This window comes from Aspergillus undulatus (assembly GCF_047715775.1).
Source record: "Aspergillus undulatus strain CBS 261.88 unplaced genomic scaffold BDV17scaffold_36, whole genome shotgun sequence".
NCBI classification, from domain to species: domain Eukaryota; kingdom Fungi; phylum Ascomycota; class Eurotiomycetes; order Eurotiales; family Aspergillaceae; genus Aspergillus; species Aspergillus undulatus.
This window is the reverse complement of record NW_027396640.1, coordinates 71,798-88,122: the sequence shown is the minus strand read 5'-3', so window position 1 is coordinate 88,122 and position 16,325 is coordinate 71,798. Positions and strand designations below refer to the sequence as shown.

General features: G+C 52.7%; 5 protein-coding genes across 5 annotated transcripts; 2 read left to right on the top strand and 3 right to left on the bottom strand.

Moving 5' to 3' along the window:
- Positions 1–258: 258 nt before the first annotated feature.
- Positions 259–3,211, bottom strand: BDV17DRAFT_267599 (uncharacterized protein). The gene is made up of 4 exons (XM_073758383.1): positions 3,118–3,211; positions 2,473–2,835; positions 2,178–2,413; positions 259–2,128 (listed from the first exon to the last, which is right to left on the bottom strand). The coding sequence occupies exons 1-4, from the start codon at positions 3,151–3,153 to the stop codon at positions 298–300; spliced, it is 2,466 nt and encodes an 821-aa protein (XP_073613976.1). The 5' UTR covers positions 3,154–3,211; the 3' UTR covers positions 259–297.
- Positions 3,212–3,400: 189 nt separating this feature from the next.
- On the top strand, positions 3,401–6,605 carry BDV17DRAFT_267598 (U3 snoRNA-associated protein UTP13). The gene has a single exon (XM_073758382.1). The coding sequence runs from the start codon at positions 3,493–3,495 to the stop codon at positions 6,403–6,405; it is 2,913 nt and encodes a 970-aa protein (XP_073613975.1). The 5' UTR covers positions 3,401–3,492; the 3' UTR covers positions 6,406–6,605.
- spp2 (spliceosome ATPase-activating subunit SPP2) lies at positions 6,601–8,598 on the bottom strand. Its single transcript, XM_073758381.1, has one exon. It carries the CDS (start codon positions 8,452–8,454, stop codon positions 6,817–6,819), a length of 1,638 nt encoding a protein of 545 aa, XP_073613974.1. The 5' UTR covers positions 8,455–8,598; the 3' UTR covers positions 6,601–6,816.
- A 134-nt stretch (positions 8,599–8,732) lies between these two features.
- On the bottom strand, positions 8,733–14,243 carry eaf1 (MYB and HSA domain protein). The gene is made up of 5 exons (XM_073758380.1): positions 13,844–14,243; positions 13,619–13,762; positions 10,659–13,507; positions 10,442–10,599; positions 8,733–10,384 (listed from the first exon to the last, which is right to left on the bottom strand). The coding sequence occupies exons 1-5, from the start codon at positions 13,885–13,887 to the stop codon at positions 9,194–9,196; spliced, it is 4,386 nt and encodes a 1,461-aa protein (XP_073613973.1). The 5' UTR covers positions 13,888–14,243; the 3' UTR covers positions 8,733–9,193.
- Positions 14,244–14,523: 280 nt separating this feature from the next.
- Positions 14,524–16,076, top strand: BDV17DRAFT_292810 (putative 60S ribosome biogenesis protein Mak11; the record flags this gene model as incomplete). The annotated part of the gene is made up of 2 exons (XM_073762450.1): positions 14,524–15,459; positions 15,513–16,076. 2 exons carry the CDS (start codon positions 14,524–14,526, stop codon positions 16,074–16,076), a joined length of 1,500 nt encoding a protein of 499 aa, XP_073613972.1.
- Between the last annotated feature and the right edge of the window lie 249 nt (positions 16,077–16,325).

Sequence of the window (16,325 nt, the reverse complement as noted above, 5' to 3'; positions counted from 1 at the left end):
TTACATATCCAACTTCGATATTCGAGTGTATCTAAGATGGCGATTGAGTGAGTATTATAGGGGCAACGGGTAGATGAGGTGCATCGCACATTGCCTAGGGAGAGTTGCATTCATCTACCACGGGGAAGGAGCGACCCATCATCGCACCTGCCTCATGAGGCTAGATGAGTGCCACGTTTAGGGAAGGAGCGACCGATGGCCGGAGGTCCCTCAGCAGTTACCATATCCGGCATACGACCCAAGGACTCCATGCCCGCGGCGGGTTTGAGGCTTCTTTATACCAGAACTCGGTCTAGTCTACAACGCACCCCACCCACAGAACCTCCTCCCAATCCGAATTGCAGCCCCGGAGATAATCCCCCAGACAGACGCATTCACTGTAGCCTGGAGCCCCATCATGAGCGCCAATTTCCCCATATAGGCAACTTTATCGTTCCATGAGCGACCACCGCCCCAAGCACCAAGGGGATAGACGTCAGCACGGAGCAAGGCAGATGCACTCCTAGACGCTAGGTACGATGACGCGAGAGATCGGAGGTAAAGGGATTCAAGAGGGGCGAAGAGGGCCGTTGTTATCATGGATGCTAGGTGGGACGCGAGGGAGTCGACGGGGAGAGAGGAGAGGACGGTCACTCTGTGGCCTAGGGCGCGGGAGGAGGCTTGGACAGGTTCTGCTTCTTCTGGTGGATTTTGCGGAGTGGTTGGGTTGGGTTCATGTGGGAGGATTGAGGTGTCGGCGTCGGCATCGGCATCTTCAACGTTGGGATAGAAATCGGAGTCGTCGGAATCCTCATGGGGTTGCGACGATGAGGGTTGGTTGGTTGTATCTTCGAGAGGTGGCTCTTCTACAACGTCGGGGAGGATGTTCACGGGGACTGAGACCGTTGGTTCAGCGGCTAGATCATTTTGATCTAAGCCTTCTGTGATGCTGTTTGGTTGATTTCTAGAGGACGAAGCTGTTGTTGTTCCTCCCAGATGAAGAGATGTCGCTAAGGTCATGTTGGAGAGGTCATTGCTTTCTGCAGCTTCGGGACTAAGCATCGTGGTTATGTGCTGGCCTTCATTGGACAAAAGCGTGTCGAGGAGGTCAGAGGTCGAACGACGAGTAACCGATCCTTCTTCGGCATTCTGTGGATCGACAACGTTCTCCGTCGTGGTACTCCGGCGACGTGCCTGGTGACTTTGCAGCTCGAGTTGCATGGCAACGACATCTGAATCCTGGATTACCTGTGCGCGGACACGAGGTGAGGGCGGCGAAGATGTAGGAGAAGGAGTTCGAGAGCGATGTGCGTGTGAGCGTGAATCTCTCTGGCTCTCTCTTGGAGCGGCGCCCTCATCCTGGTGCGCGTCTGGGTCCGGAGTGGATGTTCGAGTAGAAATAGTGAGGTTCCTCGCGCGCCTCAACAGATTCATATTGTCCGCGTCGGGAAGCTGGTTCTCTTCATTCGATACCTCGCTGTCCGCTCTGGCGGAGTTCTCATCGTATCCACGAATGGACGTACGCCGATCTGTGGTATCTGGCTGTGCCTCCTGGCGTCTTTGATGCTGTTGCTCTTGACCTGGGGATGGATGACCTGCTGATCGACCCTGAGTCTGGTGAACCTCGCATTGGTGCTTATTTTCGCCCCGTAGGACGAGTGAGGACTGTCGTGATTTGAAGGTGAATTTAGAAGACAACAACTGCCGGAAGACACGCAACTCATACAGCAAGTCATCTATCAATGAAAGGTTGCTGCGCTCGGCCTCCTCATCACCTCGACGCCCTAGAACAGGCACCATCCAATCAACAAGGTCGTTATCGAAGGCCACTTTGACAGAAAGTTGATCAGTGAGATCAGGTTTCGGCAACCGTCTGCGGATCAGTCTGTAAAGGCGAACTTCAATAAATGGTCGTAGGTAGACATATATGTAGAGAAGAGAGGGGGTTTTCAGCACACTCAAAGCAAACGAGATGAGGGAGGTGAATGAGATATCTGAAGGCAAGCTTGGGAGTAGCATGGAGGCAAATTTGCCAAAGGGCATGAAGTTCGCGATACTTGGGATTGAGGTAGGAGGAATCAGATGTAGAGACTGCAATGAAGAGTACATGTATGTTTGCATAGCGAGAGCAAGAAGAGACCCTCGAGCTCTGTAGGAACTGTTAGGTTTGTCCGTGTCCAGGGTCGTTAGGTACTCACGCAGTATGAAGGATGGTAAAGGAAGCTCTCACTAGCTTCGAGGCCGCGTCATTATTAGGGAAATAGTTTTGTACTAAGGAGATCAAGCGTTCTAAGGGATGATGTCGACAGATGGATAGGCATGCCGACATAGCCCATGCTGGGATACCAGCAAAATAGAATCCAAGAATCCCAAAAGAAACACTTTCGTAGTTGATAATCCTTGTTAAAGGGACATGGGCAAAGCTTTTGAATGTCTACATATTAAGATTAGTTTGCACTTCTTCGCCTCAAGCTAGACTCCAGATGATCTCACCTGTATTCGACCAGTGAGCGACGTAGTCCACCATGAGCCCAGGAAGACTGAGAATTGGTCCAGAGTCACCATGGCCAACCCTAAGTCGTTCTCGGTCACGATGGCATCTATTTTCTCCTGTTGGTTACGCCCTCGGCTTGTGTCTTCACTGACAACGATTCCCATTGTCGAAAGGATGTCATTCTTGGCTCTCCTGAGCTCTCTTCCGAACGTTTTCGACTCCGGATTAACCGGGTGGCCCCTTTCATCGTAGTGCTGGACATATCCGTCCGCATGGAGAGGTGAGGTTATCCGCTGCGCTGAGCTTGCCTGATCTCCTGAAGATCCAGCAGGGATCTCGGGTGCTTCATACGGGGACCGGCCCTTGGATATGGTCAATAGGGGTTCGAGAAAACGCGCATTTGGATATCAATAGATCAAATGGTTGAGCAATCTATCGAGGACTTCGAGGTAGAAGAGAAGCCAGAAATACAATATAAGACCACGAGCTCAGTTCTAACTCAGTCCTGAAAAGCTCTCCATGATCGACTTATAGGCAGTTCAACGCTGTAAACAATAGACGATTTGTGACAAAAGACCAAATGTACAAATAGTGCAGTGCTGGCCATGAGAACACACGAGGGCGAAGAAGAGATAAGAGCCTACCAAAGCCAGACGGTTCAAATATGCACGTCTCCCCATTGTGTATATCACGTATCCAATGTCATTTTAGCGCAGAGCGAGAGATCCAAGACGATGCGAGGATAGAAGCAGTCTACTAAGAAACCAGAGTAGATGGCCCAGCTAGCGGCGCCGATTTGGAGTGCACGGGCCATGATGAGAGCTAGTCTCAGAACGGCTAGTGCCAACAAACAGTGCAAACAGTCTCAAAAAAAGTGATCGAAAAGTTTACCAGTGACGGGCAAGCGCAATCACCGATCATCTTCGGCTTCACTCGTTTGGCAGTTGATTTGGATTATTACCATGGCGCGATAGACTGTCAACTGTCTACACCCCGAGAAACTCCGAGAACGTTCCATCATGTCCAAAGCCGTTGTCAAGACGACCTTCGAGGCGTCTCGAACGCTTCGTCCCATCTATACCGGAGGAAGCACCGCCCTCGATGCCAGTGGCCGCCTGCTGGTCGCCTGCGTGAACGAAGATGCGCTCGTTGTCGACCTCGAAACGGGCGACCAGCTCGTTACACTTGAAGGAGATGGAGAGGTCATCACCAGCTTAGCCATCACTCCCTCGGCTTCGCACGTTATTCTTTGCTCCCGGTCTATGTCCATGCGGATATACTCTCTGTCTCCCCTCGATGACACATCTCGTACGCTCGAGACGAAGCTTGTTCGGAGCTTAAAACCACACACAGCGCCGGTCGTGACGACCGCGACCGATCCGACCAGTACGCTGCTAGCGACCGGAGCCGCGGATGGATCGATCAAAGTCTGGGATATCCGGGGTGGTTATATCACGCACAGTTTCCATGGTCACGGCGGTGTTATTTCGGCATTGTGTTTCTTCCAGCCACCATTCACAGAGAGCGACGACAAATCATCCAAGAAGAAGTCGAAGCGGAAGGCTGGAAATGAGGATGAGGAAATGATGGACCTAGACACCTCTTCTGACTCCATTGGCGCATTCCGACTTGCCTCCGGTAGTGAGGAGGGCAAGGTGCGCATCTGGGATCTGAATAAGAGGAAGTCCATAGCGTCTCTTGACTCGCATGTTTCGGTGGTCCGCAGCATATCATACTCGGTAGCAGAGAACGCTCTGCTCTCCGCCGGCCGAGATAAGACCGTCATTGTATGGGATATGCGAACGTTCAAAACTCGGAGGATAATACCTGTTCTCGAAAGTGCTGAAGCAGCTTCATTTGTTGTTGAGGGCGGACTATGCTTGGTCGGTGGTGAGAATGGCAAGTTGCGCGTGTGGGATTGTAACAGAGGTGGAGAGGTCACAAGTGAGCAGGAAGCTGCTGCCGAATTTGAGGCGGTCATAGCAATCCATTATACCCCCGGGATGCCTTTCGCCATGACTGTGCACGCCGACCAAACCTTGAGGCTTCACTCCCTAGAATCATTATCGGACTACAAGCCTGGAACCGAGCTCGACCCGTTGCCGGTTGTTCGGCGCATCTCAGGCAATGATGACGATATTATCGATCTCGCATATGTCGGCCCCGACCGGTCTATGCTTGCCTTGGCCACCAACACTGAAAGCATTCGAATTGTCTCTGTTGGTCCATCTGAATACAGGCCCTCAACTGGGAAGCAAGAGTACTTCGGTGCTGATATAGCTCACTTGGATGGCCATGACGATATCATCATCTGTATCGACGTCGACTGGTCCGGTCACTGGCTTGCTACAGGTGCAAAGGACAACACCGCGCGTTTATGGCGTCTTGACCCGGAGTATTCATCATACACATGCTTCGCCGTCCTAACAGGCCACGCAGAATCCCTAGGAGCCATTAGCTTCCCGCGGGACTCACCGCCACCTAATACCCCAGCATATAACGATCCGGTGAACCACCCACCTCCATTCGTCATGACAGGTTCCCAGGATCGTACCGTCAAGCGGTGGAATACCGGAAAGCTAGGCTCTACTGATGCCGACAGCCCTCACACTCCCAAAGCCCTATTCACCCGCAAGGCTCACGACAAGGACATCAACGCCCTGGATGTGAGCCCTTCCTCGGCCCTTTTCGCGTCGGCTTCTCAAGATCGAACCGTAAAGATCTGGTCTGCTGAGGACGGATCCGTGGTGGGCGTTCTTCGCGGGCACAAGAGAGGTGTTTGGTCGGCGCGTTTCTCGCCCAACGGCATGCCAAATCTCAGTGCGGATGCCAAAAGCAGCACGAATAGGGGCATGATCGTAACGGGCTCAGGAGACAAGACTGTAAAGGTCTGGAGCTTGTCTGACTACAGTTGCCTCCTAACGTTCGAGGGCCACACAAACAGTGTCCTAAAGGTGCTATGGCTTCCACCACCCGATATGTCCAATAAAAAGGACGATGATGAGGACGACGAGGAAGATACCGCAGCATCAAACACCAACGCCGTCCAGCTCCGACCCCTCGTCGCCTCCGCAGCCGCAGATGGCCTGGTCAAGGTCTGGTCCCCCTACACAGGCGAACTAGAGACAACCCTCGACAACCATGAAGACCGCGTTTGGGCACTAGCGAGCCCTACACCCTCCGGGTCCCGCGATGATGCCAACAAGTCCCCCTCTACAAAGCACTCCTCCCTCTACGCCCTCGCCTCAGGCTCCGCAGACTCAACAGTCACCTTCTGGACCGACACCACATCCGCAACATACACCGCCGCAGTAAACGCCAACTCCGCGCGCATCGAACAAGACCAGCAACTGCAGAACTACATCGTCGCAGGCGCCTACCGCGAAGCAATCACCCTCGCCCTCCAACTCAACCACCCCGCACGCCTGCTCAACCTCTTCAACGCGGCCATCGACGCAGCCGACGACCCAAATTCCACCGAACCCAAGAACGAAAATAGTCTAACAGGTAACCTATCCATCGACGAGGTCCTGCAAACCCTCGACCCGTCAAACCTCTACGCCCTCCTCCTTCGCCTCCGCGACTGGAACACCAACGCACGGCACTCAAAGACCGCGCAGCGCATCCTATTCGCTTTATTCCGGTCCTACCCTGCCTCGACGTTCGTTGAACTTGCCTCGTCAGGCATGGTTAAGCGCAGCCCTGATGGGCGCGCGGCAGCCGCTATGAAAGATATCCTGGCTGCTTTGGCGTCATACACGGAAAGACACTTCCGCCGGATAGAGGAGCTCGAGGACGAGAGTTATCTTGTTGAGTGGGTGCTTGGTGAGATGGATGGGGGAATTGGGCTTAGTGCGCTTGGCGCTCCAACGCAGCGGGCTATTGGTGATGAGGCTGAGCACGAGAAGGATGTGGTTATGTTGGGTGTATGAATTTTATTTGAAGGAGGGGAAGTTCATCTGGTTGCCGGTTAGACGAGTGGATGGATGATGCTTCTCACTTAAGTTCTCTTATACATGCATACTGATACGAGGGTCATGTACGACTAGACATCTTTTTCGTTTCTTGTTGCTTTCTTTGGATTGACACGGTATATATCCATGGGTGTTTGTCTGAGGAGTACATATTGATTGCATTTACATTGAGGATTATGAAAAGTTTTGGCTTTTTATCACGCATTCCTGGTCTCGTGTAGACACATCCCAAGAGGGTGATCCAAATTCTATTGTGGCAGTTAACATGCTTGTAGATAATGTACATCCAGATTATATGAGATCGTGTTTCCTTTTTCATATGATGCTAGCGAAGGCGAGTACATCTATCAATCACCTCATCGCATCGCATCATCGCCGCCGACGAGAATCGCGATCACTATCCCGGTCTCTGTCTCGATCTCGGTGTCTGCTGGACGTATTCGACGATGAATTCCGGGAGCTATACCGGTCGTCGTGATAACTAGAGCTCTTTCGATCCCGAACCCGATCCCGCTCCCTATCCCTATCCCTGTCCCTATCTTTATCACGGTCAGAGCGGCGCTCACGGTCACGGTCCCGGTCTCGCCCTCGCTCTCTGTAATATCGACCATCTCGGCCGTCGCCATCTTCATCATCGTACCGATGACGCCTGGAATGCCGATCACCAGCTGATCGACTCCTATCTCTGTCTTTTCTTGAAGAAGAAGAGGACCCATTCCGCCGACTTTCGTATCGATCATCGTCATCGTAATCTATGCGCCGACTATCCCGGTCTCGATCTCGATGTCGGTCTTTATCACGCCCGCTCCGCTCAAGATTCCGGTCCCTCCTCTCTCTCCAGTCATCGCTTTCATCCCGCTTCTTAGCTTCCTTTGTCAAAGCTGAGAGTTCTTCCTCCGTGATTGTTTCGCCCGTCTTCTTATTGCGCATGAGCACGGGCATGTATACGCCCTCCGTGTCCGCTTGGCCGTCTTTCGCTCCCCCAGATTTTCTAGATCCCTTACGCATGGCCGCCTTGCCCCACGCGCCGAACTCAACCTCCGCCTTGCCACCTGAGACATCCTTCGCTCCTATCCCTAGGAAGCCTGGACGACGAGCAGCGACATGAGGCGTAGACGCGCGGCCCGGGTCTGAGCTCCCATTGCCGTAGTTCTTCCCTACAGACTGGCCCTCCTTCCAGCCCATGCCACGGAGTAAGGCTGCGCCGAACTCCTCCACAGGAATTGCGTTGTACTGATCTAATGTTGCGGACTCCGGCCGCGCCGCAACATCCGCCCGGAATGACCGCGTCTCATTGTTATGTCCGTCGTAGACCTCATCCTCGTCCATATCATCTCCCCCCGGACGCTTCGACTCAATCACAAGATCCGACCTCCCCTCCGTCTCCCCTTTACTCTCCCTCACAAGAGCGCGCAGCGCAGTCTCATCCTCCGTAAGCGGTTTCGTCTCCTCAGGCGCAGCTGGCGGCGTAGGCGCAGGCGCATCTTTCATTTCTTGATCCCTCTCCGGTGCCGCCTGACCATCTCCGTCCTGCCTGGCAAAACTCAACCCATAAGACATACTCGGCCCCACAGACTCCCCCTCACCGTCCAAACCCTTGCCATTTCTCTCGGCCTCCTGCATAGCCTGCACCTCCCTCGGCAGTAAATTTTTCTTCCCCTTCGGCCGTCTGATAACACCCGGTCGATCGCGCCAGTTATTCCCGCTCGCGACGGGAATCGTCAGCGGTTTTTTATTTTCTGCGTCGAATGCACCGACCGCTTTGCCTGTGAGTGTGTCGAAGCCCGTGACGGACTCGAAGGCCGGCGGCGCGGGTTCTTCGTCGGAATCGTCATCGTGCTGGAGGGTGTGGTGAGGGCGCCGCGCAAGGGTTTGGTTTTGTTTTGAGGGGGCGTTGAACGTGGTCTTCTTGTTTGTGTCCTTTGAGGAACTTAGGGACAGAGAGACGGGCTTTACTGATGGTGCGGGTGAGTAAGAGTCGCCGTCCTGCGGCGATTTGGAAGACATTATGGGCGTGTCCTTTAACCCGACACCTCCGGTACGGTAGCCAGTGAAAGTTGCTCAAATATGAGAAAGCGCCATGTATTGAAACGGTATGTATGCGCGCAGGAGTTGTGATCGGGTTGATTTGGTAGGAAGCTCAGAATGAGCATGCAGCTGTGTCGGGCAGGCGGCGAAAGTCTCTAAGCGCGCTTATCCTCATATAGCCGTAAACGGCAAGCGGTCTTCAGTTCCCGGCATCCATCGTCTTCTACTCTGACTATCGGCTATACAGATTCACGAGATTTATCGAGACTTGGAATATAATTCCTTTCCTAGAATTTAATCTATTCCAATCGCCTGCCCTGATACATCGCTAAGATTTCGTGCCTGCCCTATCGGTACAAGTGGTACATAAAGAAGAAAGAACCCGGAACAAAAAAGCTGACATATAACAATGTAATCAGCTCCCGGGGTTGGACTAGCGTCCAATAAAAGGTTCGGAATAACCGGTATCTGGAGGAGGTGTAGGAAATAAGTTGAACGTAGAGGTGGTCGGAAATAGGGATGAGGAAGTGGGAGGAGCGGTTGATGTGTAGGAATATGAGGAATAAGATCACTGGTGAAAAGGGCTGCGGGTCGTGGTATTGCAAATCGTCAAGGTGTGTCGAAAGGGAAAAGGGGAATAAAGGTAGGTAAGGTGAGGTCAATATTTACAGACGAAGAGACGGTATGTGTGGTAAAGGGGGATTGGTAATTGAACCATTCAGGTGCCCATCGATTGGGTTTGAGGATGGTTAGGGCTCTTGCTCACGCCTTGCATAGGTCCATTCTGAACACTGCCACTGCGTTGAGTTTGAGGGGTAGCACTTCGGCTTTGTTGCGGTACAGCTACTCCCATGGCAGGAGAGCTTCCAGTGCCGACCCGGTTTTGTTGAGCCGGCTGCGGAACGCGCATCATGGGGGAGAACCCCTGAGCTTGCGAAACCTGCATATTCGGGCCGCCATTCATGCCAGTTTGAGGCTGGAAATTGCCATCATGCGACATCTGAAAGTTAGGTTGGACACCCAGATTCCCGGCCGCCGCATTCATGGCAACTTGAGACATACGTTGCTGCTGGTACTGATGGAGGCGATCCGTTGCCAGCTTGTTGACTTGCTCAATCGGCATATTGGGGTTGCTCCTCTGAATCTGGCTTTGGATGCTGCTGATGGTCGGGACGACCCCACTTGATAGAAGATTCGGTTGGCCCACGCGTGGAGATGGAGTAGAAACGCCTTGAGGAGTAGCATTGTGAAACGGCGGGCTCTGCATTCCACCACCCCCCTGCAGAGCTGCCATCATTGCGGGGTTGTTCGGATTACCATTAACGCCAGGCATGTTCATGTTGGGAGAGTTGGATCCCTGAGGCACAAATTGAGGCTGGGCGTGAAATTGTTGCTGGGCTTGCTGCGGCTGATGTTGAGGGAGTTGCTGCTGCTGGTTCTGTGCCTGTGGTGGTTGCTGCTGTTGAAGTGGGTGCTGGGGCTGCTGCTGTCTGGATTGTAAGATCCGCTGTTGCTCTTGCAAGCGATTGGCCTCTCGAATAACCCTGGCATTGTCCGGCGACGCTTGCATTGGCATGTTGGGACGAGCGCCGTTGGGTTGTTGCATCCCAGACTGTGGCATCATCTTCATGGCCATTGGGTTGGCAGGCATCTGGCCATTCACGGGTCCCCCACTCCCTTGCACACTCTGAACGTGCGGTCGAGCTTGATTGACACCAGCGCCCTGCGGCACTCCGTTGGGCATTCCATTAGGTAGTCCGTTGGAAACGCCATTCGGAAGACCATTTGGAGTATTAGTCGCTACGGCGGGAGCGTTGGGGTTGTGAGGCATTGCATTCGGCGTACGTCCAGCAGCATTCATCATTTGCTGCTGATTAGGCATTTGACCAGTACGGGCAGCGAGACTCGCCTGTATACCACGTTAGCCGACATTATCTCAACGTATTTTTACAGTGATGAAACCTACCCTCTGCTGAGCAATCATTTGTTGACGGTATTGCTCTTGCCTCTCTTGAAGTTTCAATTCACGCTCATGCTTCAGGCGGCTGAATTCAGCGGGTGACGAAATGGGGGGCTTCGGCTGGTTGGCTTCGTTGACTTTCCTTATCGAGGCGAGATGGGAAGCTAGAGTTACAAAAGGTTCATTAGATGTGGCGGATGCGCTTTGTTAAGATGTTGCTTACCATGCTGTTGCTTCTGCAGCATAGTTTCTCGCTTCTTGGCCAGCTTCCTCATAGCATCGAGAAGAGCTAGGTGCTTAGAGGACCTTCTCCGATCAACCCGGATTGGCTGTGTACCTCTTCTGCGGATCAGAGACACCGGCTGTTGATTGCCGTTGTTGTTGCCCTGCTGTTGCTGCTGTTGCTGCTGTTGCTGCTGCTGCTGCTGCTGAGCTGCGGCCTGTTGCGCCATGACGTTACGCTGGGCGGTGTCGATTCTTTGGTGATAGGCTCTGAAGTATGGTGTTTTTGACATATCTGAGGGCAAACCTTCTATTCCCGCCCAACGCTCAAAACACTCCCAAGGTGTTCGTCTTTCCGCGCCTGATGTAAATTGGGACGACGGGGTGAGACAACTAGATATCAGTGACCAGTTGTAGGAATACTCCTCGACAAGGCTGCGAAGCTCGTCATCTTCTGCGTAAGTCCACTGGGATGATTGTCTGGACTCCAAGAATCCAAGAGAGGGCATGGGATATTCTGTTGGAGGCCTGAAAGGTTGAGTGGGATGTATGCGGTCACGAATATGCCTATTTTCGGGCTGAAAGAGCGCAACGTTAATTTGCTCAGGCGGCAAGTCCAGGACCGGATGCTCAGTACCGGAGTCGTATTGTGAATAGTCATAGCGACTGCGTTTTCTGGCGGGCTCATCCTCGTGAAACACTATCTTTCCGCGAGAAAATTTCGAAACAGGAAGAATATCAGTTTTCCAGGATGAATCCAGAGGTTTCTTGAAGCTGGGAAGGCGCGTGTTCGGCTCGATCTGAACGGGTGAGTACATCGGTAACTCATCCAGGAGTTTTTGGGCCGCTGGGGTCATGTCCAGGGAGAAATTGAATTCATCAGATCCAAGCGAGAAAATCGCGGCTGGCGCAACTGTGTCTGGGAGATCATGCTGCGGCTCATCGTTGAACCCCTCGCTGACCGAGTCCTCTTCAGTGGAAGGTACCAAGTCTGGTGTGGGATGTGAAAGGTCCATAGCTTCGGGTCCCGACTCCTCTGGGGGAGAAACCATGGCAGTAGCCGACGGTTCAGCCTTCCGGGCAGCCTCCTCAGGCGGTATCTTTGCACGAACGCGCAACATCGAGCGAGATTCAGGTTCACTATGGACATATTCGACACACCAATCTGCACAGCTCTTCGCTGCAGCAAGTTTCCACTTGCGTTCTTCTCGGAAATCTGTTCGCATCCACTTCATATGATCCAAAATAACGTCCCAGTGGGTTCCCTGTCTAGGTGGCTCAGCAGCGCGCTTGAGTTGACGCAATGGCCATCTATTAGCATTCTGAAGGTCATATATGCGGCGCAAAATGCGGCAATCCATCTGTTCCTGATAATCAAGAAGGTAATTATTCGTCGATAGCGTTTTATGCGCCGAAGCCAGAAGGGCGGCCAAGGCAGTTCCACGAGGCGGAGCATAAGCCTTATTCTGGAACAGGGTAAACAGATAGTCCTGCTCCTCGTTCAGCCTTACCAGATCACCGGACTGTTGGCGGACAAGATCCATAGCACTGCCCTTATCCTGCTGCTGCTGCTGTTTCGGAAAGACAACAGTTGAAAGTTTGTTCCTCTCTTTCTCTCGCGCTCGTCTGTCTTTAAGACGTAACCTTGCGGAGTCTGCAGAATCATCAGCGCCAGTAGCGTGCTCAGCTGTCTGTGGCTTCTCGACTGGGGAAACAGGAGTCTTGGGCGCTTCGCCTAGAATCTCCGATACGGACTTGTGCCGAATTGCGCCGGAAGATACTCTAGTCGTCATCCTTTCCGGAAGAGGTCCTGGAAGGGCTGGTGGGCTTGGCTTCTTGGTCGGCTGTGTAGATGGAGTCACTTCCTTGACGGGAGTCCCGGCTGCTTGACCGGATGATTGCTGGGCTTGGGTCATGGGATTTACTGGAAGTGCAGCATTTGAATCAGTATGTTGCGCTTCTGGCGGAATATCTCCAGGTACTGATTCCCGAGCTTCCTTCTCCAACTCCGCCGCTCTCGAGCTCGCCGGAAGATCCTCCTGGATAACCTGATTTGTCGAGGGGGCGGCTCCGGCACCGTCCTTGACCTGACTTGCCAATGAAGCGTTTTGCTGGAGAGACTGTGCCTCTTCGAACCGAAGTTGTTCGTCTGCCGTGGCTGGAACAAAGCCCGGTTGACTTTGAGCAGCCGCTGGGCGCCTAGGGCTCGGAGGTTTCTCCACGGGCTCTGTTGTCTCCTCTGCAGGGCTTGTGGCCGGAGACGCTGCGGTTGCGGCGGGTGTGTTGTTTGAGTAGGGCTCCGCGGACGAAACGGGGGACAAGGGCTGTTCGGCGACTGGAACCGGACGCCCTGCAAGCGGGAAAGGGCGCACATCATGCTGAGCTTTCGGCGAGTGAATAGCAGATTGAGTCGGGGAGACATCTTTGGATAGTTTCGTTTGGTCGGCCTGGGGGATAGCGTTGCTAGAGTCCTGGGAGCTGCTAGGCGTTTCCGGCACAAAAGTAGTCTCCTTTAGGCTAGGCTGCAAGGTTGAACTATCAGGCTTTTGCGATCCGGTAAGTGGCCTACCAGGAGTGGGCTGAGGGAGAGGCTTGCTATCAAGCGGTTTGGTTTGCTGCTCCTCTGTTGAATGCGGCGCCGCGACTTTCCGAGGTTCAGCCTTCGCGGCTGCTTGTAAAGCAGCTTCGGATGTGGGAGCATCTCCGCGCAACGACGGACCAGTCGGGACAGCATTGGAAACTCCTGGAGTTTGCGCGGGTGCAGTTGATGGGGTCGCTTTCGTCTCTCGCGCCGGCGGCGCTGCATAACTAGGTAGGGCTGGGAGCGTGGCTTCATTGAAGTAACGACCTCTGGAAAGCAGTGAGTAAAGGGCAATCGCGCGGTGAAGCGATAAACAAGGAAGAAAGAAATGGTATAGCATGAAGTGTTGTTCGAGTTTATTATGTTAGAGAATAACTTACTTTGTAAGGTCGTTGGCTTCGAGGAACGCTTTCTCCTTTTCCTGATACGCGGCGGAGTCAAAAGAGGTCTCGGTCGCGCCCGCGTAGCCTACGGTCGCAAAGTAGAGCTCGCTCAATTTGCGCTTCCGCGACAACAAACAACGTCTAAAAACCCCAGTGAGCGATGGAAATTAATCGCAACATGAAATGAAACATAAATTATCGTTAGAGAGAATTAATACTCACGCGATCTCATCTTGCTTAGACCGAAGAAGCTCTTCCCGGAGCATCGAGCCTAATTCAAGAACACAACATCCGATTAACGCGCTGAAAGTAAGGGGAATAGGTTGAGCGAAGTCATCCAGAAGGAAAAAATCGCTCGAAATTGATAAGAAGGATGTGGTTGTGTTGTTCTGCGATGCAAGAGCGTCGACACGGAGATGGCACTGTGAAGGGATTTTTGGGAGGGTTCGTGGTGAATGGGGAGTTGACTTTGGTTGGTTGACTGGAAAGCTTTTTGGAAGGGTACCGCGAGCAGCCAGAGCAGGTATGGGGAAGGCCTTACCGGGGGGAATGGAGGTATGCTGGGCTATTCTTATTGCTTACGGCGGTTACTGTCTTTTGGAGCAATAGGGGCAGCGATTCCCTCTAATTCAACCTCATGTTCTATCTGCTACTTATACGATCGAGCAATGAAGAGTCCCCGATAATCAGGTTTTGATGTGGTTGACGCGATAGTGACCAGGTTCCAGCGTCTAGCCTCAAGGCTCAGGCTAACGCGCCAAGCCGCTAGCACCCCAGTTTCTCACCGCCTGCAGAACTCCAGAATGTCTGGCAGAAAAAAAAAGTTGCCCGCTCTCTGATACTCATCAGTCGACCGACAAGAGCTCGTTTTCTACCTTTCTGGCCCCAGTACGAACCCAATGATGGCTAAGCGCAAGATAGACGAGGCTGTCAAAGGCCCTAAGACGAATCAGCCGTCGAAACAGGCCAAATCATCGAACAAGCAAGAATCATCGCCTGCGGAACATAGTGACGGCGGCGCCATCACGGTACAGATAGTTACTGGTTCATACGAGCGAGTCCTACATGGATTTACGGCATCAATCCCCGCGACCTGCTTTGCAGCCGATGAGCCTAAAACGTCGCCTGTCGATTCATCTGCCGTTCAATTCGTGGATACTTTCCTATTCGAGGCGCATTCCTCTGCGATCAAATCCCTGGCTTTGTCTCCCTTACCCAAGGCAGACTCTACGGAGCCTCCGAAAGTCATCCTGGCCAGTGGTGGAAGTGATGAGCGCGTCAATCTCTATACGTTATCTGCAGCACCTCCTACAGTGAACGAGCACTACCCGACAGTCCCTACCCTCGCGGGTAACAAGATCCTTGAGAACCCTAAGAACAGGGAACTCGGAGCCCTTTTACACCATTCCGCACCTATCACAGCTCTGGTATTCCCTTCACGGTCAAAGCTCTTAGCGTCTGCAGAGGATAATACTATCTCCGTTAGCAAGGTCCGCGACCTGAGCGTTATTTCTACCATCAAAGCTCCTCACCCGAAGGTCCAGGGCCGACCCAGCGGTGATACCGCGCCTCCCGGTGGATCTCCGTCTGGCGTTAATGATTTTGCAGTGCACCCAAGTATGAAGCTTATGCTAAGTGTGGGTAAAGGGGAGCGATGCATGCGATTGTGGAACCTTGTTACAGGGAAAAAAGCCGGAGTACTGAATTTCAACAAGGATATCCTACAAAGTGTAAAGGAAGGCAGATGGAGCACTGGGGAAGGGAGAAAGATTGCATGGAACACTAAGGGAGAAGAGTTCGCGGTGGCCTTTGAATGGGGTGCCGTATTGTTTGGGATAGTAAGCTCCCTATCACCATAGCGACATGATCCAGTATTCTGATCGCCTCACAGGATTCTACCCCAATTTGCAGGGTATTCCCGGGCCCACGAAGCAAGCTACATGAAATCAAGTACGTTGCCATGGGCTCGGAAGAAGATGAGGAATCATTCGCAATCTCGACAGAGGATGGTAGGGTCATATTCTACTCAACCAAGAAGCTACGACAACCAGTCGAAGGTGATGACTCTCCGATCCCGTATGCTGAGCCAGTCGCCCAACTCGGTGGCAAATCACAAGGACTCCCGGGGAGAGTAAAGGACTTCGAAATAATAAGCCTCAAGGGTCAACCTGGAGCCGAGGACGATTTTGCGGTGGTCACAGCAAATAGTGAGGGCGTCGTGCGTGTTTGGCAGTTGCTTGGAGCCAAGTTGCGCGATATGTTGTCCAAGAAGTCTAGCAACTCAAAGGATATTCAGGTGGGGAAGCTTCTGAACTCCTATGAGACAGGAAACAGGATCACTTGCCTGAAGGCTTTCGTTATGATGCCTGCTGAAGAACCGACACCGGAGGATTTCGAATCGTTTGACGAAGAAAGCGATGAAGAGTCAAGCAGTGAAGGAAGTGACGCTGAATAGGGGTCGTTATCTGAACACTACTATCAAGTCTGTTGTATATACCCGACAAGTGATGTCAAAATTGTAAAGCATTAAAACATCAGCGTGGGCTATGTTTGTTTGGTTGCATGTATTGGTGCCTTTGTTTTTTTGGCAGCCAGCCATAAGGGCAAGAATATAGTCCTGGGGAGAATGAGTCACCCGCAGCGACGAGACTTCTGGGAATTTGCTACGAGCGTTGAGCGACTGACTTTTACGCAAATCCAGTAA

Bases quoted from the DNA above. Each gene is read 5' to 3' on its own strand.
- BDV17DRAFT_267599 (XM_073758383.1), bottom strand. From the start codon at position 3,153: ATGGGGAGACGTGCATATTTGAACCGTCTGGCTTTG. The intron at 2,414-2,472 runs GTGAGATCATCT...CTTAATATGTAG, and splicing joins CGCTCACTGGTCGAATACAG to ACATTCAAAAGCTTTGCCCA. The intron at 2,129-2,177 runs GTGAGTACCTAA...CAGTTCCTACAG, and splicing joins TTTACCATCCTTCATACTGC to AGCTCGAGGGTCTCTTCTTG.
- BDV17DRAFT_267598 (XM_073758382.1), top strand. From the start codon at position 3,493: ATGTCCAAAGCCGTTGTCAAGACGACCTTCGAGGCGTCTCGAACGCTT.
- spp2 (XM_073758381.1), bottom strand. From the start codon at position 8,454: ATGTCTTCCAAATCGCCGCAGGACGGCGACTCTTACTCACCCGCACCA.
- eaf1 (XM_073758380.1), bottom strand. From the start codon at position 13,887: ATGCTCCGGGAAGAGCTTCTTCGGTCTAAGCAAGATGAGATCGC. The intron at 13,763-13,843 runs GTGAGTATTAAT...TGGGGTTTTTAG, and splicing joins TCTAAGCAAGATGAGATCGC to ACGTTGTTTGTTGTCGCGGA. The intron at 10,600-10,658 runs GTAAGCAACATC...TTGTAACTCTAG, and splicing joins GCTGCAGAAGCAACAGCATG to CTTCCCATCTCGCCTCGATA.